At 35.2% G+C, this 27,430-nt stretch overlaps 1 protein-coding gene across 13 annotated transcripts in view; it reads left to right on the forward strand.

Annotated features, from left to right (window-relative positions):
- Positions 1-27,430, forward strand: part of PACS2 (phosphofurin acidic cluster sorting protein 2) — a 414,540-nt gene that overhangs the window by 179,180 nt on the left and 207,930 nt on the right. For all 13 annotated transcript variants that reach the window (XM_007473322.3, XM_007473321.3, XM_056821215.1 and 10 more), the window contains one exon: positions 16,942-17,104. In XM_007473322.3, coding sequence (XP_007473384.1) covers positions 16,942-17,104 — 163 coding nt within the window. The remainder of the gene's footprint in view (positions 1-16,941; positions 17,105-27,430) is intronic.

Consider the following 27,430-nt stretch of genomic DNA (forward strand, 5'->3'; position numbering starts at 1 on the left):
AGAACTATCAGACCAAAGAAAAGATATTACAAGCTGCCAAGAAGTCATTCAGATACCACGGAACCACATTGAGAATAAAGCAGGATCTAGCTGCATCCAAACTGAAAAACTGAAAGGTATGGAATATGATATTCCGGAAAGCAAGGGAACTAGGTCTACTACCAAGAATCAACTACTGACTATATTCTTACAGGGGAAAGTATGGTCATTCAACAAAATAGAAGAATTCCAAGAATTCGTAAAGAAAAGACGAGACCTGAAAAGAAAATTTGATGTCTAAGCAGAGAACTCAAGAGAATCATTAAAAGGTAATTAAAAAGGAGGGAAAAAAGAAAAACAAAATAATACACACACACACACATTTTTTTTTAAGAGACTCAATAAGTTAAAATGATATGAATCCCTATTAAAAAAAAGAGGTCATTGGTAACCCTTAAAAACTGCTGTTATTACCTGGGCAGCTAAAAGAAGTACACTTATACGAAACAGTGACAAATTGTATAGGATGAAAGGACAAGACATAAATAGGTATATAGATATATGCATGTATAAATACAAACACATTTGTATGCATATATACATATTTATAACTAGAGATCAAATATAGGTTAATATTAAAAGAAATGGGAAAAGAAACAAATGGGGGTTAATTTATATGTCACAAAGAAGCTCGTGGTGGGAAGGGAGAGAACATCAATACATTGGAAGGGTAAAGAAGTTGGAGATAGGAAATACTCAACTCTTACATGCTTTGAAATTGACCCAAAGAGGGAAGAACTATCTAATCCATTGGGACAGAGAATAGATTTGCGCACTAGTAGAAGGGTAATAAATGGACTGGTGGAGAGGGAAGCAGTATAAGAGAGGGAGGGGGTGGGGATGTAATTTTAGAAAGACTACAGGGAAAATGAGGGGGGGGATCAGAAGGGTGAGGGGTAGAAAGGGAAGTAAAATAAGGGTGGGAACTAAAGGGACTGATTAAAAACAAACATTGGTGTAGAAAGAAATAGTGAAATAAGAAAAGGCAGGACTAGGAGTAGAAATCAAAATGCTGGGAGATATACAGCTAGTAACCATAACTCTGAATGTGAATGGAATGAACTCACCCATAAAATGCAAGCGAATAGCAGAGTGGATTAGAATCCAAACCCCTACCATATGCTGTCTACAAGAAACAAACATGAGGAAGGTAGATATGCATAGGGTGAAAATGAGAGGGTGGAGCCAAATATATTGTGCATCAAATGATAAAAAGAAGGCAGGAGTTGCAATCATGATATCTGACAAAGCCAAAGTAAAAATAGATCTAGTTGTAAGAAATAGGGAAGGTAATTACATCCTGATAAAAGGAAGTATAGACAATGAGGAAATATCAGTACTCAACATGTATGCACCAAATGGCATAGCATCCAAATTTCTAAAGAAGAAACTAGAGGAGCTCAAGGATAAAATAGATACAAAAACTGTACTAGCGGGAAACCTGAACCTTCCTCTATCAGATCTAGATAAATCAAACCAAAAAATAAATAAGAAAGAGGGAAGAGAAGTGAATGAAATCTTAGGAAAAATTAGAGTTTGTAGACATGTGGAGAAAAATAAATAGGGACAAAAAAAGTAATATACCTTCTTTTCAGCAGCACATGATACATTCACAAAAATTAACCATGTATTAGGGCATAAAAACATTGCAAACAAGTGCAAAAGAGCAAAAATAATAAATGCAACTTTCTCAGATCACAATGCAATGAAAATAATAATTAGTAAGGGAACATGGAGAGGTAAATCAAAAATTAATTGGAAATTAAACAATATGATTCTCCAAAACCATTTAGTTAAAGAACAAATCATAGAAACAATTAATAACTTCATTGAAGAAAATGACAATGATGAGACATCCTTTCAAAACCTATGGAATGCAGCCAAAGCAGTACTTAGGGGGAAATTTATATCCTTGAGTTCATATATTAACAAATTTAGAAGGGCAGAGGTCAATGAATTGGGCATGCAAATTAGAAAATTAGAAAGAGAACAAATTAAAAATCCTTATTTGAAGACTAAAGATACTAAAACTCAAAGGAAAAATTAATAAAATTGAAAGTCAAAGAACTATTGATTTAATAAATAAGACTAGAAGCTGGTAATTTGAAAAAACAAATATAATAGACAAAGTACTAGTCAGTCTAATTAAAAAAAGGAAAGAAAAAAAAACAAATTGATAGTATCCAAGATGAAAAGGGAGACCTCACCTTTAATGAAGTGGAAATTAAGGCAATCATTAAAAACTACTATGCCCAATTAAATAGCAACAAATATGGCAATCCAAGTGATATGGATGAATATTTACAAAAATATAAATTGCCTAGATCGACAGAGGAAGAAATAGATTACCTAAACAACCCCATATCAGAAAAAGAAATCGAGGAAGCCATCAAAGAACTCCCTAAGAAAAAATCCCCAGGTTCAGATGGATTCACAAATTAATTCTATCAAACATTCAAAGAACAACTAATTCCAATATTATACAAACTGTTTGACAGAATAAGCCAAGTATTAGATCAACCAAATTCATTTTACGACACAAACATTATGATCCCAAAGCCAGGCATGCCAAAAATAGAGAAAGAAAACTATAGACCAATCTCCTTAATGAATATAGATGCAAAAGTCTCAAATAAAATACCAGCAAACAGATTCCAGCAAGTCATCACAACGGTTATCCACTGTGACCAGGCAAGATTCATACCAGGAATGTAAGGATGGTTCAATATTAGGAAAACCATCCACATAATTGACCATATTAACAAGCAAACTGACAAAAATCACATGATTATCTCAATTGATGCAGAAAAAGCCTTTGAGAAAGTAAAACACCCATTCCTATTGAAAACACTAGAAAGTATAGGAATAGAAGGGCCTTTCCTAAAAATAATAAACAGTATATATCTAAAACCATCAACAAACATCATCTGCAATGGGGATAAACTAGAAGCCTTCCCAATAAGATCAGGAGTGAAACAAGGATGCCCTTTATCACCTCTATTATTTAACATTGTACTAGAAACACTAGCTGTAGTGATTAGAGAAGAAAAAGAAATTGAAGATATTAAAATTGGCAGTGAGGAGACCAAGCAATCACTCTTTGCAGATGATATGATGGTTTACTTAAAGAATCCTAGAGAATCAACCAAAAAGCTATTTGAAATATTCAAAAACATTAGCAAAGTTGCAGTATACAAAATAAACCCGCATAAGTTATTACCATTTCTATATATCTCTAACCCATTTAAGCAGCAAGAATTAGAAAGTGAAATACCATTTAAAATCATACAAACAATATAAAATACTTAGGAATCTATCTGCTGAGACAAACATAGGAATTATATGAATACAACTACAAAACACTCTCCACACAGTTAACACTAGATCTAAACAATTGGAAAAACATTGATTGCTCATGGGTGGGACACGCTAACATAATAAAAATGAGAATCCTATCCAAATTAATTTACTTATTTAGTGCCATACCCATTGAACTACCAAAAAACTTCTTTACTGAATTAGAAAAAACCATAACATAACAAAGCTCATTTGGAAGAACAAATGATCAAGGATATCCAGGTAAATCATGAAAAAAAAATGCAAAGGAAGGAGGATTTGTAATCCCAGATCTCAAACTATACTATAAAGCAGTGGTCATCAAAACAATTTGGTACTGGCTCAGAGACAGAAAGGAGGATCAGTGGAATAGACTTAGTGGGGTAAATGACCTCAGCAAGGCAGTGTGTCACAAACCCAAAGACCCCAGCTTTTGGGACAAAAATCCACTATTTGATAAAAACTGCTGGGATAATTGGAAGTCAGTATGGGAGAGATTAGGATTGGATCAACAGCTCACACCCTACACCAAGATAAACTGAGAATGAGTGAATGATTGAACATAATGAAGGAAACTATTAACTACATTAGGCGAACACATGTCAGACCTTTGGGAAGGGAAAGATTTTAAAACCAAGGAAGACTTAGAAACAGTCTCAAAATGTAAAATGAATCATTTTGACTACATCAAATTAAAAAGTTTTTGTACCAACAAAACCAATGTAATTAAAATCAGAAGGGAAGCAACAAATTGGGAAACAATCTTCATAAGAAAAACCTCTGACAAAGGTCTAATTTACAAAGAGCTAAATCAATTTTACAAAAAATCAAGCCATTCTCCAATTGATAAATGGGCAAAGGACATGAACAGGCAGTTCTCAGCCAAAGAAATCAAAACTATTAATAAGCACATGAAAAAGTGTTCTAAATCTCTTATAATCAGAGAGATGCAAATCAAAACAACTCTGAGTTATCACCTCACACCTAGCAGATTGGCTAGCATGACAGCAAAGTAAAGTAATGAATGCTGGAAGGGATGTGGCAAAGTTGGGACATTAATTCATTGGTGGTGGAATTGTGAATTTTTCCAGCCATTCTGGAGGGCAATTTGGAACTATGCCCAAAGGGTGATAAGAGACTGCCCTTTGACCCACCCATAGCACTGCTGGGTTTGTACCCCAAAGAGACAATGAGGAAAAAGACTTGTACAAGAATATTCATATCTGTACTCTTTGTGGTGGCCAAAAATTGAAAAATGAGGGGATGCCATTCAATTTGGGAATGGCTGAACAAATTGTGGTTTCTGTTGTTGATGGAATAGTATTGTTCTCAAGGGAATAATAAACTGGAGGAATTCCATGGGGACTGGAATAACCTCCTGGTAGTGATGCAGTGTGAAAGGAGCAGAACTAGGAAAACATTGTACCCAGAGACTGATACATTGTGGTACAATCGAATGTAATGGACTACTCCATTAGTATCACTGCAATATCCCTGATCCATTGGCAGGGATCTAGGAGAAAAAACACTATCCTCAAGCAGAGGACAAACTGTGGGAGTAAAAACACCTAGGAAAGACAACTTCTTGACTACAGGGGTTGAGGGGATATGATTGAGGAGAGACTCTAAATGAACACTCTAATGCAAAAACCAACAACATGGAAAAGGGTTCAGATCAAAGATCCATGTGAAACCCAGTGGAATCCTGAATTGGCCATGGGAGGGATGATGGCAGGGGGAAGAGGAAAAGAAAATGATCTTTGTTTCCAATGAATAATGTTTGAAAATGTCCAAATAAAATTTTGTTTAAATGTAAAAAAAAAAAGAGAGAGGAAAGAATTTTAACTGTGAGGGAGTCAGTAGAGGTAATTTATCCCCTTACATAATTCTTTTGCTATAAGAATACATAAGCAACAAAGTTCTAGAATCTCAGGTTAGAAAAATAATTAAAGCTTATAATTATAATTATAGTCTAATTCCCTGCTATAATGTCTTCATCAAGAAGTTACCTAGCTTTAACTTGAAGGACTTTCGTTGATTGATGGATCATTTTCCACTTTTGTACAGATTTTATTGGTTCTCCTATAAAGGAACTGCAATTAAACTGAAATCTTATCAGAATTTTAGGGCCGTAGTAGAGGTTACAAATGAAAATATATCCTGTAAACTAGATTGTTAAATATAAATATAACTTTTCTAATGGTCTCCTTGGACCATTCTTGTGCTAGTACCTTGATGTTCATGATTAGGCAGAAATAGCAAGAGATTATCTGAGCCTCTTACTACTGATAAAAAGTTAAGACATAAGTGAGAGAGAGGAAGATGGAGGACAAGTATATATATATATATATATATATATATATAAAGACATTTCAAAAGTTGAACCAGTCTTTTTTCTTTTTACTCTCTCTGCTTCAGCTTTTTTGGAATTATTCTGTGGTTATTGATCTGAAATAGATCAGATTACTGGAAAAAGAAGTGGTCTTTTTGACCCTGGGTGAGATTTTATTCTTTCACACACCTACTCCCACAAGAACTCTATATTGTCCAGGATCAACCATGAAATCTTCTGTTTGACTTCTCAAGCCCTTCATAACCTAACCTTTATCCACCTTACCTGGCTTCTTACAATTGAAATGCTCCCCACCAGTTATATTGGCCTCTTTGTTGTTTGTCTCTTAAGATGCTCCCCAATTTCTGACATTTTCACTGACTTGGAATCCTGTGCCTGGAACTCTCTTTTAGCATCTTGGCATTTTGGTTTCCTTCAGTTATCAGCTAATGTCCCATCATCTCTAAGAAGTCATTGTTGACTTCCTTTTTCTTATTAGTGTCTTCCCTCTAAAATCATTTAAAAATTTTCCTGTATATGTATCTTGTTGTCTCCCTCATTTTTTGATTTCCTAGTGCTTAACAAATATGGCACATAAGAAGTACTTAACGTTAGTTGCTTAAATGTTTAAGCAGTACATTAAATTGCTAATTGATTGAGATGTGGTGAACTCAGAGCTTAGTTTGAGACATTTTCTTGGAAATGGCCAACGTGGGAATATGTTTAATTCATGACATACGTGCAGCTAACTTAGATTTTTTTTTTAAAGACAAGAAAATACAGCCTTTGCCTTCATAGATCTTCTAGATTTGTCAAAGAATATAACATTTTAGGAATAACTTTAACATAAAATAATAAACCAGTGCATTGGTAATAATAGTAAGAATTAAATAAGTAAAATGTTACATGTGTAGCTTAAAAAGAAAAAATGTTGGTGTTAGGTGTGAAAGCATAATTAAATAATGGGAAAGAATTAAAGAATTTCAGAGTTTGAAAGGGCCTCAGGCTCCACGTAGTCCAAATATATCCATAAGAATTCATTGATGGCCAAAAATACAAAAAAGTAGTTATTAATGGAATACAAGTATTCCTTTTTGGTTAAAATGTAGCTTCCTTTGCAGGGAATAGCATGTTATGAAATTCTAAAAACAGTGTAGCATAGTATTGTTCAGAATCCTAACAGTCTTACACAGCAATTAGCAATTCACCCAGTAGATATTGGGTGTCCATTGAAGTGATTGTTAAAATTGTTTATTGTTTTTAACCTTTTACTATAAAGCTGTGAGGCAGTGTGGAGGGATGAATAAAGTGACAATTTTTAACTTGGGTAGACAATTTCAAGAATTGCCTCCAATATATACTAGCTATGTGAACATAGACAAGTCATTTACTCTCTCAACTCTTTAAACGTTTATTTTATACATGAGTTGCTGTTCTGCATGATGGAGTTTATTCACTGTGAATATTCTACCATACTAGAACATGGAGCTAGACAGTTTTATAAACGTAATTTTATAAGTAATTTAATTAATATAACAAAATTTTATAATTTTATAAACTTAATTTTAGCATCAACAAAACTGAATATAATTTATATCTTACATTTAATTATATGAATTTCATCATACAAAATGCCAGTTACTGCTTCAGACCCCTTTAATTCTCTTTTTGACCATTCATAATAACACATTTATGAATAATTTTTCCTTTCATATAGTGGTAATCATTTTAGTACCCAGCTTCTTTTAGTTTACTTTCATTGCTTTAACTTATTTTATAAGATTTTTTACAGATCTATATATGTTTCTCATGCCTTTTCACCTTTAAGGCATCCTCTTTCATTGTTGTATCACAGTGTATTCAGGTTTTTCTCAATTAAGACACTTTGTTGGTAGTTTCTAGGTTTTCATAGCCACATAAATCAAATACATTTGAATACTTATTTTTCTTTTGATAATATTCCTGGACCTATGACCAATAATTGTGTGTTTTTATAACTTTTCTATGTCAGAGAATGCTCTATAAAGATTCTACTATTTTGAAGCATATGAACTTTATCTCCACAGCCTAGATAGAGTTGAGTTTTGTCATTTTAAAACATATTTAATATTTTAAAAGGTATAAGACATTCTTTTTTAAACTTGCATTTCCTTGAACTTTAACATTTTAAGTAAAATGATTATTTTAATTTTGTGTTTCTTTTAGTTTTACAAAATGTTCTGGTTTTTAAAGCCTTGGCCCCTTTTTAACTTTCCAGTTGTCATACACCTCTACTGTACTGTGATCCATTAACTGTCTTCTTTGCTGTTACCAAATATACTTCATCCCTTAACTCCCTCCTTTTTTCTTACTGTTCCTCATGCCTGGAACTTTTTTCCTCCTAATATCAACCTTTTGGCTTTTCTGGCTTAGTCTCAGCTCAAGTCCTACCTTTGCAAAAAGCCTTTCCCATCCTCCTTAATCTTGAGGCCTTTCCATTGAGAATATTCCCAATTTATCCTGAATATATCTTGTGTATATCTAATTATTTGCATGTTGTCCCACTCAAAGAGCTATGGTTTCCTTGAAATCAGGGATTATTTTTGCCAATATTTGTGCCTGCCATATAATTGTTGATTAATAAATGCTTGATGAAAGATTCTTTTCATTTTTAAAAATTTCATAAATAAGTGTTGGATTTTGTTAAAAGATTTGAAGTCAATCACTCAGCCTATATGGGGGTTAAGTATTATAATGCACTCATGGGCCCATGATAGCTCAGAAAGAGAAACTTCAGAGAAACAAGGGGTACTTGAACCCACTTAAATACCCTTTTTTGTGAACTGTTTTCCCCTTTGCCAAAGTATCCTTGTTGTGGCTCCTATCACTGTTCATATCCTTTATCTTAATTGATGCAATGATACTAGAATAGCAATTATGCGATTAATCCCAGATTATTTTCAAGCAAGAAAACATTTAAAAGATGTTAGTTTAAACCATGTCACTAAATAGGTAGCTTCCAGAATTGCCATGCTTACTCTTCTCATCAAAGTGGGTAATATTAAGTTTATGATGGTCAGTCAATCACCAAATGTTTATTAAGTGTGGGTTTAAAATTTAATATTCAATAACTAAGTATTATATTTCTAAAGTTTTATTAATAACTAAAGTAAAAGAATGACCTAAACCCAGCCTGGTCATGAGAAAAAGAGGAAGAGGGAGGAGCTACAGAACTTATAAAACAATAACGTGACCACACAAATGTGGGCGCACAGGAGAGATTAAAAGGAATTCAGGGAAATACTAAGGGACTTTTGGGAAATGAAATCCAAAGGTTCAAAACCTCCATTTATACATTAAATCTCTACTGTTTGCTAGACACCGTTAGATGTTAGGGTTATAAGATAAAGGATAAAGAAAAAAAATACTTAAAATAAGTAAACAGTCTAATGGAACAAAAAATTACTCATTGGTAGTATAATAATTAAAATTAAATTATTAGACTTTTAGTAGATTTATTATTAATGATAATAAAGGGAAGGAAATGTAGGAAAGAGGTAAAGAGTTGATTAAGTTACTACCCTATATGCCGTTTGATGGATTGAACCTCACCACTGACAGGGGCTCCTTCAAATTCCAAACTCCAGCCAGAAGACTGCTAGAATCTGTCACCAGAGCCTTTGTCTCACCTTTATAAGCAATTTTCTCTAACCATTAGCTCTCCCACATCACATCTTGGGAACCAATCGTGGTTCCTTAATTTGCCTGGCACCACTCACTGGGGCAGTGCTTGTGGGATCATGCTTGTTGGTTTCAACTTCGCCTGTCTATCCCTGCATATCGCAATGGTAAATGCCAATTGATTTCATCAAAGCAAAGTATCACACGGGAAGGAGTTCCCTTCCCACAGTAGACTATAGATAAGAACTTTACAAAGTGACTACTATATGTCAACCATCTTTGTAAAATCTAGGGATACACAGAAAAGCAAAGATAGTCCCTGCTTTCAAAAAGCTCACACTTTTATGGGAGAGAACACATAACTAATATGTACTAACAATATACACATACACATACATGCACACACACACACACACAATATAAATTGGAAATAACAGAAGGAAGGCACTAGAATTAGAGGAACAGAGAAAGGCTTCCTGTAGAAGGTGAAATTTTATCTGGGACTCAAAGGAAGACAGGAGATACAAATAAGAAGGGAGAACATTCCAGACATGATGAATAGACATGCTCAGAGTTGGAAAATAGATCATTTTGTTTGAGGGATGGCAAGGAGGCCAGAATATCTGTATAACAAACATAAACTGTGAGGCAGTGTAAGATGATGAGTAAAGGGGTGATTTTGGAATCGGGTAGACCTAATTTCAAGGGGATGAAACAGTATGGGGGATTGGGAAGAAATAAGATATAAGAAGACTGTAAAGGTAGGACATGGGGCTAGATTATGAAAGGCTTTGAATGACAAACAATGGATTTTATATTTGATTTTTGAGGGAACAGAGAAAGATTAGAGTTTTTTTTAATGGGGACAGAATGGGTGATGTGGTTAGACCTGTGTTTTAGGAAACAATTATGTATTCTGGTATATGCCAAGATAACTTGTAAGGATGTGCTATGTAATATGAATATCATGAAATCAAATGGAGGCACAGAGATCCATACTCTTTAATTTTTCTTGACATTGATAATTCACAGTTGTTTATAGTGATGCATAGACTAGTCAGACATCCAAAGGAGCTGGATATCTTTAGACAGCAGGTCCCATAAAAACATTATGATTTAGTCCCAACTAAAATAGCTTCTATAAGAATCATTTTCTAATTCCCTTAATAGTAGTGCCTTCCCTCTCTGATTATCTTTATAGTTTGTTTTGTGTATACTTGTTTGTATATAAATATTTGTATTTTTTCTTCCCAGTTAGACTATAAGTTGTTTGAGAACAGGGACTGTCTTTTGCCATTCTGTGTACCTCTGGTCCTTAGTATTGTGCTTAGCAAATAAACTTTTAGTAAATGTTTAGCGACTATGGATTTTAATAACCATCTGAATGACTCCCACAGTTATAGTACTTATCCAGAGTATTAAAGTCTGTATTATGAGAAGATTTTACCAACTGATTTATTGGCATATAGGAAAAATATATTTTAAAATATAAAAAGAATAATCTTATAGCTTATGTAGAAAAAGTGCAGTTTTTAGAAATGAACTGTGAGTCAAAAGAAAGCTGTATGTGTAAGTCATTATCTTTAATTATTTTTATGATAGATACAAGCTACTATAATATAGCATCTAGAACTGGCAGGTGGTGGTCTGGTTTGCCTTGCTCACACAGTCCTGAAAGACTCCTTATAATAGCCATGGTGGATTTTGCTATCTAAACACTACCCATCTGGTATACAGGCCAGAAGTGCTCATCTCTTAATCATACAACTATGGAATCTTCCTCCAAGCATTAAGGAGTCTAAAGGATTGGATCTGTTGAAATGATGTTGGCTTTCTTTTCCGACATGAAGCAAGTGATTACTAATCTTTTTATTAAATTGACCATAGTCCGATAAAGGAAAATTGGAGTTTAAATATAATCATTATTACATTTTTTCTACTTCTAAATATATCAATGGCAATTATTTTCATGAATTTGAATTATTTATTCAAATTATATAATGTTGGTTAAAATATTGAACAAGATTAGTCTGAAACCTTGTGTCATTTCTTGAGACACATACCCTCCAGTAAACATCCATCCATTATTTAGTTACTTTCACTAAATTCCTGTTAGGTATGAATCTGCCATTGACATGAAATCTAGATTAAGAGTTTCATCATTCCTGAATAGTTTAATCATAACAGGACAGGATATGCAGTTATACAAATATTAGAATGAATCTTTGAACCCTGCTATCAATATGGATATTTCCTCCAATCATGCAAAACTTCATCTGTTTCTGCCTCTCAGTAATCCACATTGTTTTCTGTTTTGTTGTAGTTTTAGTTTGTTTTTTTTTTTTCATTTTATTTTAGTCAAATCACCTTATCTATCATCTCGAACTACCGATTGTTTGCTTAGCAGTTCTAGCTATTGAAGATCTGGGAAAGAAATTTAGTAGTACCAATCTCCTTGGTATCATCAATTTAGTTAGGCATCAGAAATAGATATAATTTTATCAGTGCAAATGAAAGTTAAAAGATGCATTACTATCTCCTTTACTAGTGTATCCTAAGAAACAATGGGATCTTTCTATCTGTCCATCAGCTGAAATGTCAGCTGAACCCCACATATCTGTGTGTTGATACGGATGTGCTCCTTGAGAACAAGAACCATTTCAACTCTTATTTTTGTGTCCCCAGCTCACAGCACAATGCTTTCTTTATATATAGCAAGTACTTAATGAATTCTTTTTCATTAAATCATCATTCATTTGAACATCATAAGGCTACTACCTAACAGAGTGCTTGGAATATAATAAATGATTTAAAATGTTTGTTGGTCAGTTAAATGTAGGACATCTTTCATAAACCTATCTCATTTTTTGTTATATATTTCTTTGCTGACATCCTTTCAATCATTACTTTGGTTTAATTCTTTGTAATGTAGTACAACTTGTTCATGTCAACTGTGGACCCCTCTACTGACTTTTGAGTGAATCTCAGCTTTTTCAGAAACTGATGTTCCATGAATCAGCCATTCATATCATCCTAAAAATATTAGATTTTTTTCTTTAATGATTTGTCATTTCAAGCAGAAGCTTAAACTCACTAAAAGAACATTGTAGTTTCCTGTAGGCAATCCAGTCCATTTTCTTCTATTAAATTTTAAGCCTAGTTCACTGTTTCTGCAAGTTATACTTCCTTGTAGGAAAGCTCTGTAGGTAATCTAAACTACATATAATAGTTTGGGTAATTTTTCTTTTCTTTCCTTTCTTTCTTTCTTTCTTTCTTTCTTTCTTTCTTTCTTTCTTTCTTTCTTTCTTTCTTTCTTTCTTTCTTTCTTTCTTTCTTTCTTTTTTCTTTCCTTTTCCTTTTCCTTTTCCTTTTCCTTTTCCTTTTCCTTTTCCTTTTCCTTTTCCTTTTCCTTTCCTTTCCTTTCCTTTCCTTTCCTTTCCTTTCTTTTCTTTTCTTTTCTTTTCTTTTCTTTTCTTTTCTTTTTGCCTTTTGTCTTAGAATTGATAATAAATATCAGTTCCAAGTTAGAAGAATAGTAAAGGCTAGGCAGTTGTAGTCAAGTAACTTGTCCAGGGTCAGCTAGAAAGTTTTTGAGGCCAGATTTAAATTGTGGACCTCCCATTTTGAGACCTGGCTCTCTGTCTATTGAGCTACCTAGCTGCCCAATTCTTTATTCACTTAAAACTCTGCATATGGTTAGGCCACAGTTCTCTTGAGCAATTATGGATCTCATTTAGGAAGCTCTGCAATATTTCAAGGCTTGCTGCATTTAGCATAATGTCATCTGCAATCAGAAGCATATTGGGGATCTCCCTGTCCATTCCTCACTATCTATTGGGACTCCTTCAACTTGAACTATGCCCTGGATCTCCTTTATAACTGAGGTTCACTTCTTTGGCAAGTATATATCTCTCCCATTTAATTCTTGAATTGATATTAATGCTCATAAGGTTTTACAAATAAATATTTATCTTATGTATAATATATTGCTTTATTAACTATGTTGCATTATATTTTATTATCAACAAATAAACATATTAAGTACTTACTCTTTGCCAAATACAGTGCTGGATTGGGGTGCATGATGATATAAAGATAAAAGTGAAAATGGGTTTTGCCTTCAACGATAGCCTGCACTCTACAAATTGTCTCTGTTATCTTAAGGTTCTTATATGTTTCAGGGAATCTTGAATAATTTTTATATATGTCGAGAAGAGATTCATTTAAGGAGAAACTTTAAGGTAGCATTTTTCCCAGCAAATTAGTTACTTTTTATGGTCAAGTAAAAAGTACAATGGGATCCTATATTCTCTACATTTTTCCTTGAAGTATGTGATGGTAAAAATGTGGTTTACTTTGGAATATCCCTTGTGAATGTTATTCTATAATTCCATAGTTGTGAAAGTTACTCTATAACTCAGTGACTCCAGCAAAGATTCCCTTGGTTTATATATAAGTTTTTCTCATAGTTTGTTTAATTGGGAAAATAGGCATATGGGATGTTAGTAATGATGTTTTCTCAGCTACTTTTTAAAGAATAATAATTAGGACCAATTTTTGTTCCTTATCTTTGGTTTTTCCCCCCTTTTGAGATAGCTTCAGAATTGATTACTCAGTACCTTCATGTTACCACCACTATGGACCTTCTCTGTATATACTTAGTCCAGTCTTACATTCCTATCTTTTTCCCCCTTCAGTTCTATGTTCACTTTCTCCATAAGTGTATCTGTGACTAGAACATTAGGTTTTAAAGTATTGGTTCTATTCTCCTTGATGGTGAAAAATTTGTTTAAAAAGTTATTGGTTTTTCCATCTTTCACTTATTGTTATGCTACTAATTTCATATCCTTCAATGTTTCCTAAACTCTTTCTTTTGCCAGACGTTCTTTAAATTTGTTCTTCATTCCACTTTTTTCTTACTGCTTGATAAGACAGTATTGACCACAATTATCCATCATATTTCTCTATGAATTTTACAAAATAGTTTACATTCTACGCCACTTTTGAACTTGGCTACCATATCTCTCCATTTAGTAATTTTTGATACATGGGGTAGTCTCTGTTTTGGAAATCAATTTGCATCAGTTAAACTTCTGCACAAATTATTAGAAGCATGAATGCCCTTTCTTGCATATATTTCTGTTTTTCAGTGTTGATAGCTCGGTTAGACAATTGTTTTAATTGCATTTTTTTCTTTTTTTCAGAGCTTAATAGAGATGTAGTCAGGAATTAGCAGGTTTCCTAGAAAAAGTGCTAAAAAAATAGATATCAGATATAGGACAACTCTGATCCATCCAAAAAAAAAGGACTTAAGACACAAAAAACTCAGGAAGTCACATTAATAAATACTCAAAACATGAACTAACATATCAACATCACTTTTATCTCCCCAAAAGGCAAAGGCACTGGGGGGGGGGGGAGGGGGGAGTCTGTTGACCTGTGTTGTCTGTTCAATTACAATTTCATTTCTCAGTTATCTAGGGCATAGCTGGGCTTTATTAGTCATAATTGTGTCCTCTGGCAGTGGTGCATCTTCTCTTCTAAAGGCTGCATGACACCAGCACTAACTTGTGAACTCCTAAACTTTTGGATTTTTGAAATAGTGGCCAAAGCTAAAAATATCCACTTCCCAGAATTGCTGGTTAGTGACCAGGGCTAATGGCTCCTTCCACCCCTATTGTTTTTGAAGGCCAAAAGAGAGTTAGGAGTGCTGGCAAAGGCCTAAGCAATATATTAAAAAGAGGATGAGCTGAAGACAGAATTTTGCTCTTATGTTTTTCTAATAGTCTATTAAGGGTTAGAGGTAACTTCACAAGTTTCCTCCTGTGACACTAAATAGAGAGTTCTTTTTGACACAACCCCCAATAGTGGGTTCATGGGATAAGTCAAGAGTTGCAGTGTCACCCCACTAAGGTGAAGCACCTGTCCCAAATCAGAATCCAAATTGTATGCCTGTTCCTATGGAGCCTGAGTATATGCTCCATAGGGTGGCCTCAGTATGCTTCAAATTCTTGTGAAATTGATCTTAAGTTTGTAGGTCTATGGTTACTGATTGAAATTCCCTAAACTTCCTCTGTGATTTTAAATTGGCAATTTGCAGTGGAGTATTATATATTAAATTCTTTAGATAAGATGACAGTGTAAGACAGGCACATGGCATATACTCTTGATTTATTACCAAATATTGTTTTAGTATTAGCAAAATCTCTATAAAGCTGTTTTAGAGTACATGAAGTGTATAATTTCCAATGAATGCCTTAATTTTTTTGGTATTCTGTAGTATGAATTGGAATAGTAAAAACTGTGTGAGCAAGGAAAATGCAAATGTAAATTCCTCTAGGAAAAATGGGATAAGCTAACTCTTACTATCATAAATGTAAGTGGGGAAATGAAGTATCTCCTAAGCTAGTGAGATCCCTGTTATCAAAGGCATTCAAACTAGTGAGTAACTATGTGTCAATGACTGTACAGAGAATTGCTATAGTGTTTAGAAAATTGAATTAGCTCTCCTCTGGTATTCCCTCTAATTCAGATTCTAGGAAGCTTATGAAAGATAAAAAAGTTTTCATGAAATAAAGTATGCCAAAACATACTCCTTAAGGGAACTATTAAATAAATGCGTATTACTTTGAAAACATAAATTAGTATTACTTTTATGCAATGCCAAGTTTTTATAGGGTCAAGAGTAGAATGCTGTTACCTCGTACTTTGGCATGTATTAATATCATCCAAAAGACCATACCTAGGAACACAAAAAGAGATAATACTTTTTTATAAATATTATTTTTACATATTTACTTACTGAAAGTCTAGAACATTGAACAAAAAGGTTAAAAAAAACCCTTAAATATCTGATAGAAATTTATCTGAAAACCTGGTGATTGAATGTTTCTGTTGCAACTGATGAGTCAGAATGATTTTCTTCCTCTGAACCCTGGAATTTCTTCTACAGTTCAGATTGGGCATTGACTGGATATCCTTTTCCATAGCTAATGTAATAAGAAAATCAATAATCAATGCTTTAAATATTTAGCCTGTATATTAGGATTATAAGCTGTAGCTATGTGATTTGTAGTAAGAATATAGAACCAGGCAGAAGTCTTTGTAAAAAAACAAATTTAGAATATAGTCCCAGGATAGTTCCTGTGTGATAGCATTAAGTATGTGTTACAACATTAAATCATAAGTGTGTGATTATATTGCATTATACCATTCTTCATATCAGATCGATTCAGCAGGTTCTGTAGAGGGATTGGAGTTTTCCAGAATTAAGGATGTATTGGGACAGACATGAAACTATAAAACAGTGTATATTTTGTAGAGCGGTATCTCAGACTTCAACTGGGGAGTCTGAAGATTACTGGCCTGTGGAATTTCCTTGCTCATAATAAAGCCAGATCTTTGCCCAGGAGGTTTTCCTAGACTCTTTGCTTTCACTAAGAAAGAAAAGCCAAGTAAGTCACAAACTGATGTTCTTGAATGATGTAGTGACTATGCTTAGATACATTTAAAAATATTTTGAGTTTTTATGTTTAAATGTACTGAAATCAATCATTTGAATTACCCAAATGCAGGTGATGCAGCACCCAACTGAAGGGGGCCAGGTTCTGAGCCTTTGTAGCAACATCAAAGAAGTCACTGCTAAAGTAGCTGAAATATGGATCTTCTCTTTGTCTAGTCAGCCAATAGACCATGACGACAGCACAATGCATTCCAGCCAGAAAATCAAATCCACAGGTGAGTTTTTCTCCTTTTCTCTGTGTTGATATAAAATTTTATCCCAGTTTCCATTTTCCTTCTAAGCTAGATTAGTTTTGTTTGTGTGAAGCTTTTAATTGAATTAAAATTTAATTTAATATTCAAAATTATCTGCTTTACTTCCCATGGTAAAATTCTTCCCTTATTCATGATCTGACATGTGAATTTTTCTCCCCCTAATTTGCTTAAGATGCTCATTTTGATTTTATCTTGACATACAGTATGTGATATTGGTCTAAACTTTCTTTCTGTCAAATGACTTTTCCGTTTTCCTAACACTGTGTCAGATAGTAAGTTCTTGTTTCTAAAGTCTGGATCTTTGGATTTATCAAAGACTAAATTACTATAGTCATTTATTATTGTGTATTATATACCTAATTTATTCCACTGATCCATTACTCTATTTCTTAACCATTGTTTTCATAATTACCACTTTGTAATATTCTGTACTTTGAAATCTGGTGTTGCTAGGCCACTTTCTTCACATTTTTTTAATTGACTCCCTTGATATTTGTGAACTTTTGTTCTTATAAGTGAATTTTATTGTTTCTAACACTATAAAATAATTTTTTCATAGTTTGATTATTAGGGCACTAGACAAATAAACTAACTTAGGTAGAATTGTCATTTTTATTATATTGATTTGACCTACCTTTGAGCAGTTAATATTTCTACAGTTGTTTTGATCTTTATGTGAAAAGTGTTTTAGAATTTTATTCATGTAGTTACTGAAGTTCATATAGGTCCCAATGCAGTGTTCTTGACAAAATTCTTTAAATTTTAGTTTAACTCGTGGTTCTTTTAAAAGACTGATATATATTAATTTAAGGTCGCCAAGGAATTCACTTATGTAATTCCTAAATGAAACACTCAAGTCAGCTGCCAAATTTTTTATGGTGTTTTAATTACAACAGGAGGACGAAAGTATTAGAGGGAAAGAGAGAGAGAGAGAAGGAAAAGGGAGAGAAGGAAAGAAGTTTAACTCAGACCCACTCTGGCTCAGGCTGAGCCAAAGTGGGCTTGGATAGCCAAGGCAGGGAAAGGGATCAATCCTTATCACTCACATCACCAATCTGAGGAAAGCAGTTCACGGGGCTCCTCCAACCTCCAGAACTAGCTTCGAACTGAACTGTAGCCCTCCCCCCAGGAAGTCCCGAGAACGCCAGAGGCTGTTCTCTACCTCACTTCCTGCATCTCACATGTGCCAATGGTGGCTCTAGCTTGACCTTGGACTGCCTAGAGGTCTGTCCTTTTTTTGCACATGTCTGTTGAAGGCCATATTCTCAAATAATTAAATCTTGAGTTTGCTGCAGCCCTTCCTAATCTTATTACACTGAGTAGGCTGGAGAATGTAGTTTCCAAGACCTGATTCTGTTATTCCAAGTATCTCTATTGTTATTGATCAGGAAATGGCTAAATTCGATCTTCTAAAGAATGATCTGAATAGGGTGGAGTAGTGTTGAAATTCGCAATTCCCCCTGAGCCCCGAGAAAGACTAGTATCGTCGATTAGGTCTTGTAAACATACCAGCTATGAAATTACAATAGTTAGAGATAAGGGAAAAATAGGAGAGATAAAGAGAGACAACAAAACCAATGTTTTGCTGGGCACATTGATAAAAACCAATTAGGGGGCAGTCCCCTTTGGCAGATGAGTGTACATTCAGAATAAATTCAATCAACCTTCAGTTCAATCAACCATACCCCAATGGTCATTCTTGATCTTTATGTAATATAGGTTTTCTGGCATCTTTCTACAACAGTTAATTCTCTGGATTTAGAATTTAGCAAGCTTCTGCCTTGAAGATCTTTCTCAAACAAAAATAACTTTTTAAAATCTTGGATTTTTATTAAAATACAATCCCCCCTGAAGTGGGTGTTAAAAAAAACACCCAGTTCAGCTCAGGAGGCATTGTTGAGTTATGAGGTGTATGAGTCAGTTATTAAAAGAATTCAAAAACAATAAAAGCAAAAGAAACAAAAAAACAAAAATTATGGAAGAAAGTTAAACTTTTGGGAGAAAGGGAAGAAAAAAAATTAAAAATCAGAATCAAAATACCAAAATCTATGTATATAAAATGTTGAGTAATCAAGAATAAATTCATAATGTGCCCTTGTACAGGTCCAATTTAAAGTGATTTCTATCCCACAAGTCTGTAGGACAGAATGTGTTAATATTTCACTTACCTATTTGCAGCTAAGACTGCAGGAAAATGCTAAACTATGAGAAGGAAAGGAACTAGAATTCTATTTTGATAAGGAAGCTTCATTCCCTGGTTGGACTTTTTTCATTCTCAGGGATATAGGGAGCCAGCATGATAGTCAAATTTTGGTACTTGTATGAGTACTTCATAAAGAGTGTAGATACAAGGAAGTCCTATGACTTAACATATGCCAAGTGTCGCAACCTCGAGTCCACATTAGTATTTCCTATGTGCTGTTTTGGCACTATTTAGGTTAAGTCTGTCCTCCTTGTTTTTATCCCATTTCCTGGAATCAGACACAAACATTAATCACAGTCCCATAACATTTTATCAATAAATGTTAGGTTCCCACAGTCTAAAACTGTTTGGGTATGTATTAATAATATAGCAAGTATGTATATTTAAACATATATTACTTCAGAAAGAGAGAAAATAATTAATTGTATGTATCTTTTGTACAAGAAATGAGGAAAAGGGGGAAAATCAAATATTCAAAAGAAAGGCAATAATAAAAAATAAGGGAAAGAAAAGAAAAAATCAGGAATTTAATGTGTTTTTGAAAAACAACATCCATTTATCAATGGATTATTATCTTCAATGCATGTGATAGGATACAGTCAATCAGTCTCAACAGAAGATGCTCCCTTTACATGTGAGCAATGAATCTAAGAGTCCTTCTCTTCAACCTTTATAAATGTTGGAGTAGTTAATAACATTTGGAATGGTCCTTTCCAGGAAGGCTGAGTTGCCTGAGTTCAGGTCATGAAGTGAAAAGTCTAGTGGTACGACTTGTACTGCAGCTCCAGATTCATGAAGTTCATGCAGTTTATCCTGTAATTCCTGTATATAGGAAGCAATAGTAGTAACTCCCCCTAATAGTGATGTATATGCGGGAGAAAAAGGTTTAGCCTGTATAGGCAGATGTCCAAAAAACATCTCAAATGGCGAGATGTGTAGGTCTCTTCTAGGCCTGCTTCTAAGATAAAATAGTGCCAAAGGGGAATTTCAGGCCATTTCTAATGTGTCTCAATGCATAATTTTCCAGTCATAGTTTTAAGTTCTCTGTTCATTCTTTCAACTTGGCTTGAGCTCTGAGAATGATATGGAACATGGAATTTGGGAGTTATCCCCAAGCAAGAATATATTTGGTTTAAAACAGAATCAGTAAAATGACTTCCTCTATCTGAATCAATATGTGCTGGCAGGCCAAAGGGAGGAATAATTTCTTTTAAAAGCACCTTAGCAACAAAAGCCGCTGTGGCTCGGGTCACAGGAAATGCTTCCGGCCATCTGGTCACTTGATCTACTATAATTAAACAAAATTTATAATGTTCGGCCTTTGGCATTGTTATGAAATCTATCTGTAGGTACTCAAAAGGTGTGTAAGCCAGAGGACACCCACTGAAAGCTTTGCCATGAAAGGCATGTTGGTTATATGCCTGGCAGTTAGAGCAGGCTGAACACACTTTAGAAGCTATGGTAGTTACACCGGGGGCTATCCATACACTCATAACAGAGTCCACAATACCCTGGGTACCAAAGTGACCATTTTTATAACAGATTGGGAAATTTGGTGATAGAAAATTCTAGGGAGCAGGGGTTTCCCTTCAGACGACACCCATACTCCATTAATATGTTTTGCTTTAAATTTTTTTTAACATTTTTCCACTTCCTTTTCATTATAGGAAAGTGATAACTTTAAATCATCAGTGGCTGTTAATGTTGAAATTAATCCAGGTCCTTCTATGGCTGCCAGCTCTGCAACCATATCTGCTTGGTCATTTCCCATAGAGACAGGGTCAGAGCCACCTGTATGGGCAGAGCAATGAAGTTCAGCTAGGGCTTCAGGCAGTTTGAGAGCAGAAGGAACTTCATTAATAATTTCTGCATTAGTTATGGATTTTCCAGCTGAAGTTAAATATCCTCTCTGGAGGCATAGCATCCCGACTAAGTGACAAATGCCAAAACCATATCTAGATTCCATATAAATTGTTACCTTTTTATGCTTGGCAATTATACAGGTGTGTTTGAGAGCTATGTGTTCTGCCCCTTGAGAGCTAATATTAGAGGGCAGCAAAGCTGACCACTCAGTGGCAAATTCTGTGACTACAGCAGCTCCAATGTAGCCTATGCCATCTCTCATAAAAGAAGAACAATCACTAAATATGACCAGATCTGATTTGTTAAAGGGAGTGTCCAAGAAATCATCTCGAGGCTTTTCTGCCATGGACACTAGTGTTTTACAACTATGTAATGGTTCTCCTGAAGTTGGTAAATCTGGAAGCAAGGTGGCAGGGTTAAGAGTTGAACAGCTCTTCAAGGTAATGTTTTCATTTTTTAACAAGGTTATTTCATTCGTTGTAATTCGCTGATCAGAAAATGCCTGTGTTCTATATCTTAGCAACAATGCTTCTACCTCATGTGAGCACATAATTGTTAATGGGTATCCCAATATTAGATCAACAGATTTTGTCACTAGTAAGGCTGTAACAGTTACTCCTCTAAGACATGGTGGTGCTCCTGATGCTACTGGGTCCAGTTGGGCAGAATAATAAGCAATTGGGTGCTGAGAAGGTCCTAAAGTCTGAGTTGAAACACCTGAAGCTACTCCTCTTCGCTCATGTACATACAAAGTAAATGGCTTGTTGTAATCTGGGATGCTTAGAGAGGGGGTAGACAGGATAGCCTTTTTTACATCTGATAGAGCTGACAGGTGTTCTGATTCTAATTTGATGGATTCAGGGACCGAATCCCTTATTAGTGGTGTAAGGGGTTTTGTAATTTCCCCATAGCAAGGAATCCATTGTCTACAAAACCCTGTTGCTCCTAAAATTGCTCTCTACTGTTTCTTAGTGGTTAGGAGCACTTAAATTTTGAATATTCTCAATTAGTTTGAGAGAAATAAAGTAGGCACCTGCAGTCGGGATGAACTCCAAATATTCTACTTTAGGCAGACACCACTGAATCTTATCCTTCAAGATCTCATGCCCTCTTTTGTTTAATTCCAAAAGAAGGTGTTTGCGGTCTTCCTGACATGTTTCCGCATCTGTTGAAGCCAAGAGTAGATCATCTACGTACTTGATTAATTTGATGTTTTTAAATTTTGTATTATCTGTATCTTGGCTCAAAATTTGCGCTAATAAGCTTGGTCTGTCTATGAAACCTTGTTGCAAACGACTCCAGAAGTATTTACGGCCCTGCCAGGTAAAAGGAGAGATATGCCTGGAGTTCTCATGTATGGGTATGGAAAGGAAGACTGAGCACAAGTCTACTACTATAAAGTATGTAGCTGTGCTAGGAAAAGAAGAAGTAATAGTATTGATATTGGAAACTCTACGGAGTGTCTCTTTATAACGTGATTGTTCACAGCCCTCAATTTCTGCACGAATCTATAGAGGTATTTGCCATCAGGCCCTCTTTTTGGTTTTTTAATGGGCAGGATGTATGTGTTGTATTCAGATTTACAGGGGATTATAATTCCCTGTTCAATTAATGAGTTAACTACTGTGGTAATTCCCTCAATTGCCTCTTTTGAGAGGGGATACTGAGGAATGGAAGGATGTGGGCTAGATTTAGTTTTTATCTGCACAGGAACAGGCAACTTAAGTAAGTCTATATCAGAAGAAGATGTGGCCCAAAGAGACTTCAGTATATCTTGAGGTATTGCAAAGGTGGAATGCTCTTTTTCCTCCTGGCTCTCTGAGAGAATTACAGGGAGTAAATTGAAAGATTCCTCCAGTACTTCAAATGATAAGGAACCATCTGGGAAGCAAGTTATTGTGGCTCTGAGTGTGCATAGAAGGTCCCTCCCCAGCAAATTTAAAGAGGAATCAGGCATCAAAAGGAAGGGATGTTATACCTCTATGGGTCCTACAGACCCCATTCTAGGGGAAAGTCTTTTAACTCTTTGGGGTATTCCTCATACTCCCATTACATTCTCTGAGCCAACAGAATAACATTGTAAATCAAGTGTTCTCTTTAATACAGACCATGAACCTCCAGTGTTTAATAGACAATCATAATAGGTGTTACCCACCTTTAAAGTAACATGGGGTTCATTAGTATGGGGGGGGTAGTGGATAGGGACAACGGGTAGTAAGACATCAGGGTCCGGAAAATCAAAGGTTGTATCCTCTGACCCTGTGCCCCAGCTCCCCCCCCCGGACACCTTCCTTGTATTTGCGAAGTTACTTGGGCACCCCCCTGAAAGCAATAGCCCCCTAAGGGGCATTAGCAACTCGAGTATTTTTTGGACGAGCACCATTTTTTATATATTGTTGTGGAGTTATTTGATTTGAGTTATCATTTTGCCAATATCTATTCGTATAGTCATCATTCCTAAAGTTGTGGTTTACATTGTCATAATTATATTTATTTCTATAATTATCACTTCTGCAGTTGTTATTAAACTTCGTATTCCTTCCTATAATCTTGAGAAAAGCTCTACACTCTACCATATTATGGCCCTTCTTTCCACAGAAGTGGCAGGTAATGGATTGATAATTAGATTTCTGGAGAGGGGTCATTGGCTCGTTATCATGCCCACTTTCTAATTTAGCTATCTTATCTTTTAAACATCTCATTTCTTTCTTAATTTCCTCCATGGCATTATTTTCTTCCTCCTTTTCTTTGTTTCCCTTTAAAACATATATAGCTGTTTTTCGCAATTCAAGATCCATCTCTGACCATCTTGGATAATATGTTCTAAAATAATTCTTAATCTCTTTGCAAGAGTTATTGACCAAGATCCTTCTAACTTGTCTTAAGCTATTCTCATTAGTTAGATCCCAATCCAGTTATCTGTCCCCAAACTCGATTATTCTATCCATGAATCTGGAGGGTGTTTCTTCCTGCTTTTGCTTAATTTTTTCAAGTTCCATCCAATTATCTGTACTGTCTGCACATTCCTTCATTGTTATAAGGATGGCCTCTCTACAATGGTAGAGTTGGAGATAATCCTCAGGGTTGTTATAGTCCCATTCGGGATCCTGAGATGGCCAATGTGCTGCATTATACCCTGGGTTTTGTTGACATGAGCAATTATTTTATTTTTCTCACGTTCAGTTAAAAAAGCCTGTAGCAATTTCTCAATGCCCTTGTAAGACGGATTATATTGAAAAAATATGTCTCCCATCATTTTTTGTTACTAGAAAGGGATCTTGTTCATTTGTGGGGATATTTCATGTAAATTCATTTATTTCTTTGGGAGTAAATGGTATCCTGTGTCTTAAAGTCACCACATCCCCATTCTGTCCTATTTCAGGTATTTCTCTTAGAGGAAACAGGCCTCTAGTTGAATTTTGTACCTGTGGGTCAGTTTGACTAGGTCAGGTTTCTCTAGGAGGACAAGATCTCCTGTGGGCTGGAATTTGGTTTTCTGTAAGAGAGGGAACATGAGAAACTGGGATTGCAGGGGAAGGGTTTTGGGGATTAAATTTAGTCAAAATTTGCACTACATGAGAGAAGCAGTCTGTTAACTGAGCTATAGGGAAGGTGTTTTCCATCTCTGTTTCTGGGAAGGAAATTTCTTCATTCAAAGGTTCTGAAACAGGTCTGTTTCTGGTCGGGTGGATGTTTGCCAATTGATCCTGTAAGAAACATTTTAAGTTTTCAAACTGGGCTTGCATGTTCTCTTGCATCTTTTTTATGTCTTCAGTTTTTTGAGTGTTTTTCTGAATTTCAGGTTCAATTAATTTTTTTGTTAGCATCTCTAAACACAGTGCTGAGGAGTACAAAAATGACATTACCTATTAATATAAAAAATTGGAGGTATGCTGTATTCCTCAATGTCCCTAATTCTTCAACAGCCGTATAAATGTCAAAGAATGTATTATTCATTTATATATACATATATATATGTGTGTGTGTGTGTGTGTGTGTGTGTGTGTGTGTGTGTATAGTAATTATTTTTCTAACAGTCTTCACAAAACATGTGGTGGGCAGAACAAAGCCAAAAGTTCCTACAGGTTTTTTCCACTCCTAATCTAGGCAGTTGTTCCCTAAGGGAAAGGAGATTTAGAAACAGCTCTCCCAGCCAGGACCTTAGGGCCCTGTTGCTAAGATTTGAAACAGCTGTGTTCTATCTAATTTAAGGAGAGAGGCCAGAAAGCAGGAAAATGGGCTTTGTACTCTGGTGGTCTATCTGTTTTTTTGTTGTTGTTGTTGTTGTTGCAAGAGATCGAAGCAACGGCTCAGTTTTCCAGAGTTTCCTCACTGCTAATCAATGAGGGTCAGCTAACTATATTTAGCTATCTATCTAGCTATCAGAATCACACAGCTGGGAAGTATGTGAGGGCAGATTTGAACTGAGGACCTTCTGTCTCTAGTCCTGGGTCTCAATGCACTGAGCCACCTAGCTGCCCCTTAAGATTAAAAGGGAAAAAAAACCTGCTGATTCCAATTTAACTTAAGGAGAAAAGAGAAGAGAGAATTGTTTTATACTCACCTGTTCTAGCAGCTGTGTCTTTAAGCCCAGTTAGTTGTTAAACAGGACTGACTGAGTGAGGAGAAAGTAGAGTAAAAGGCAAGAAAATTCAGGATTTATTGATGGTACTCGTTAAACCTTAGTGGTCACCAAACGGTGATATTGAAATCACCTTAAAAGACTAATATATATTAATTTAAGGTCGCCAAGGAATTCACTTATGTAATTCCTAAATGAAACACTCAAGTTAGCTGCCAATTTTTTTATGGTGTTTTAATTACAACAGGAGGAAGAAAGTATTAGAGGGAGAAGGGGAGAGAGAGAGAGAGAGAGAGAGAGAGAGAGAGAGAGAGAGAGAGAGAGAGAGAGAGAGAGAGAGAGAGAGAGAGAGAGAGAGAGAGAGAGAGAGAGAGAGAGAGAGAGAGAGAGAGAGAGAGAGAGAGGAAAAGAAAAGAAAAGAAAAGAAAAGAAAAGAAAAGAAAAGAAAAAAGAAAAGAAAAGAAAAGAAAAGAAAAGAAAAGAAAAGAAAAGAAGTTTAACTCAGACCCACTCTGGCTCAGGCCAAGCCAAAGCGGGCTTGGATAGCCAAGGCAGGGAAAGGGATCAATCCTTATCACTCACATCACCAATCTGTGGGACTCCTCCAACCTCCAGAACCAGCCTCGAACTGAACTCTAGCCCTCCTCCCAGGAAGTCCCTAGAACTCCAGAGGCTGTTCTCTACCTCACTTCCTGTGTCTCACATGTGCCAATGGTGGGTCTAGCTTGACCTAGGACTGCCTAGAGGTCTGTCCTTTTTTTGCACATGTCTGTTGAAAGCCATATTCTCAAATAAGTAAATCTTGAGTTTGCTGCAGCCCTTCCTAATCTTGTTACACTGAGTAGGATGGAGAATGTAGTTTCCAAGACCTGATTCTGTTATTCCAAGTATCTCTATTGTTATTGATCAGGAAATGGCTAAATTCGATCTTCTAAAGAATGTTCTTAAGAGGGTGGAGTAGTTTTGAAATTCACAGAGGAGACCCCGAAGAAAAGTTTCATGAAAACCTAGAATGGAGAGAGTTATCTGGAAGGAGGTGATTTACACTGTTAGATGCTACAGTGAAGGAAGATGAAGTTTGGGAAAAGTTCATTAGGTCTGGCAATTGAGTGGTTATTGGTAATGTTGACTTGGAAACCATTGGTAATAGGTTAGGGTCCACATTACTGTAACTTCAGAAAAAAGTGAGAGAAGAGAAAGTGGATATACCAAATATACATTGCTTCCTCAAGGAGTTTGGCCATAATTGGAAAATAAATAAATTATAATAGCCATCTGATCAACAGGGTTTTTTTTTTAAAGGATGAAGGAGGACGATCAGTATATATATATATATATATATATATATATATATATATATATTATAAGCAGTTGGGAAGGAATCAGTACAATACTGAAATTGAAAAATCAAATGCTATGTTCAGTAAGTAAGAACATATGAGTAGTTGAAGTGGGGTTATGTCAAGTAAATTTGAAATATTAATCTGTAGCCAAATACTTAAAGGCTTTAAATATCAGTGTAAGAAGTTTGTTTTCTATCCCAGAACCAATTTGAAGTTAATGATGATTCTTTTCCAGGAGAGCAGTAATATGATCAGACCTGTGCTTATGAAGAATTTTTTTGGTAGCTCTGTAAAGG

The sequence above is a fragment of the Monodelphis domestica genome, chromosome 1, assembly GCF_027887165.1.
Source record: "Monodelphis domestica isolate mMonDom1 chromosome 1, mMonDom1.pri, whole genome shotgun sequence".
NCBI lineage: Eukaryota > Metazoa > Chordata > Mammalia > Didelphimorphia > Didelphidae > Monodelphis > Monodelphis domestica.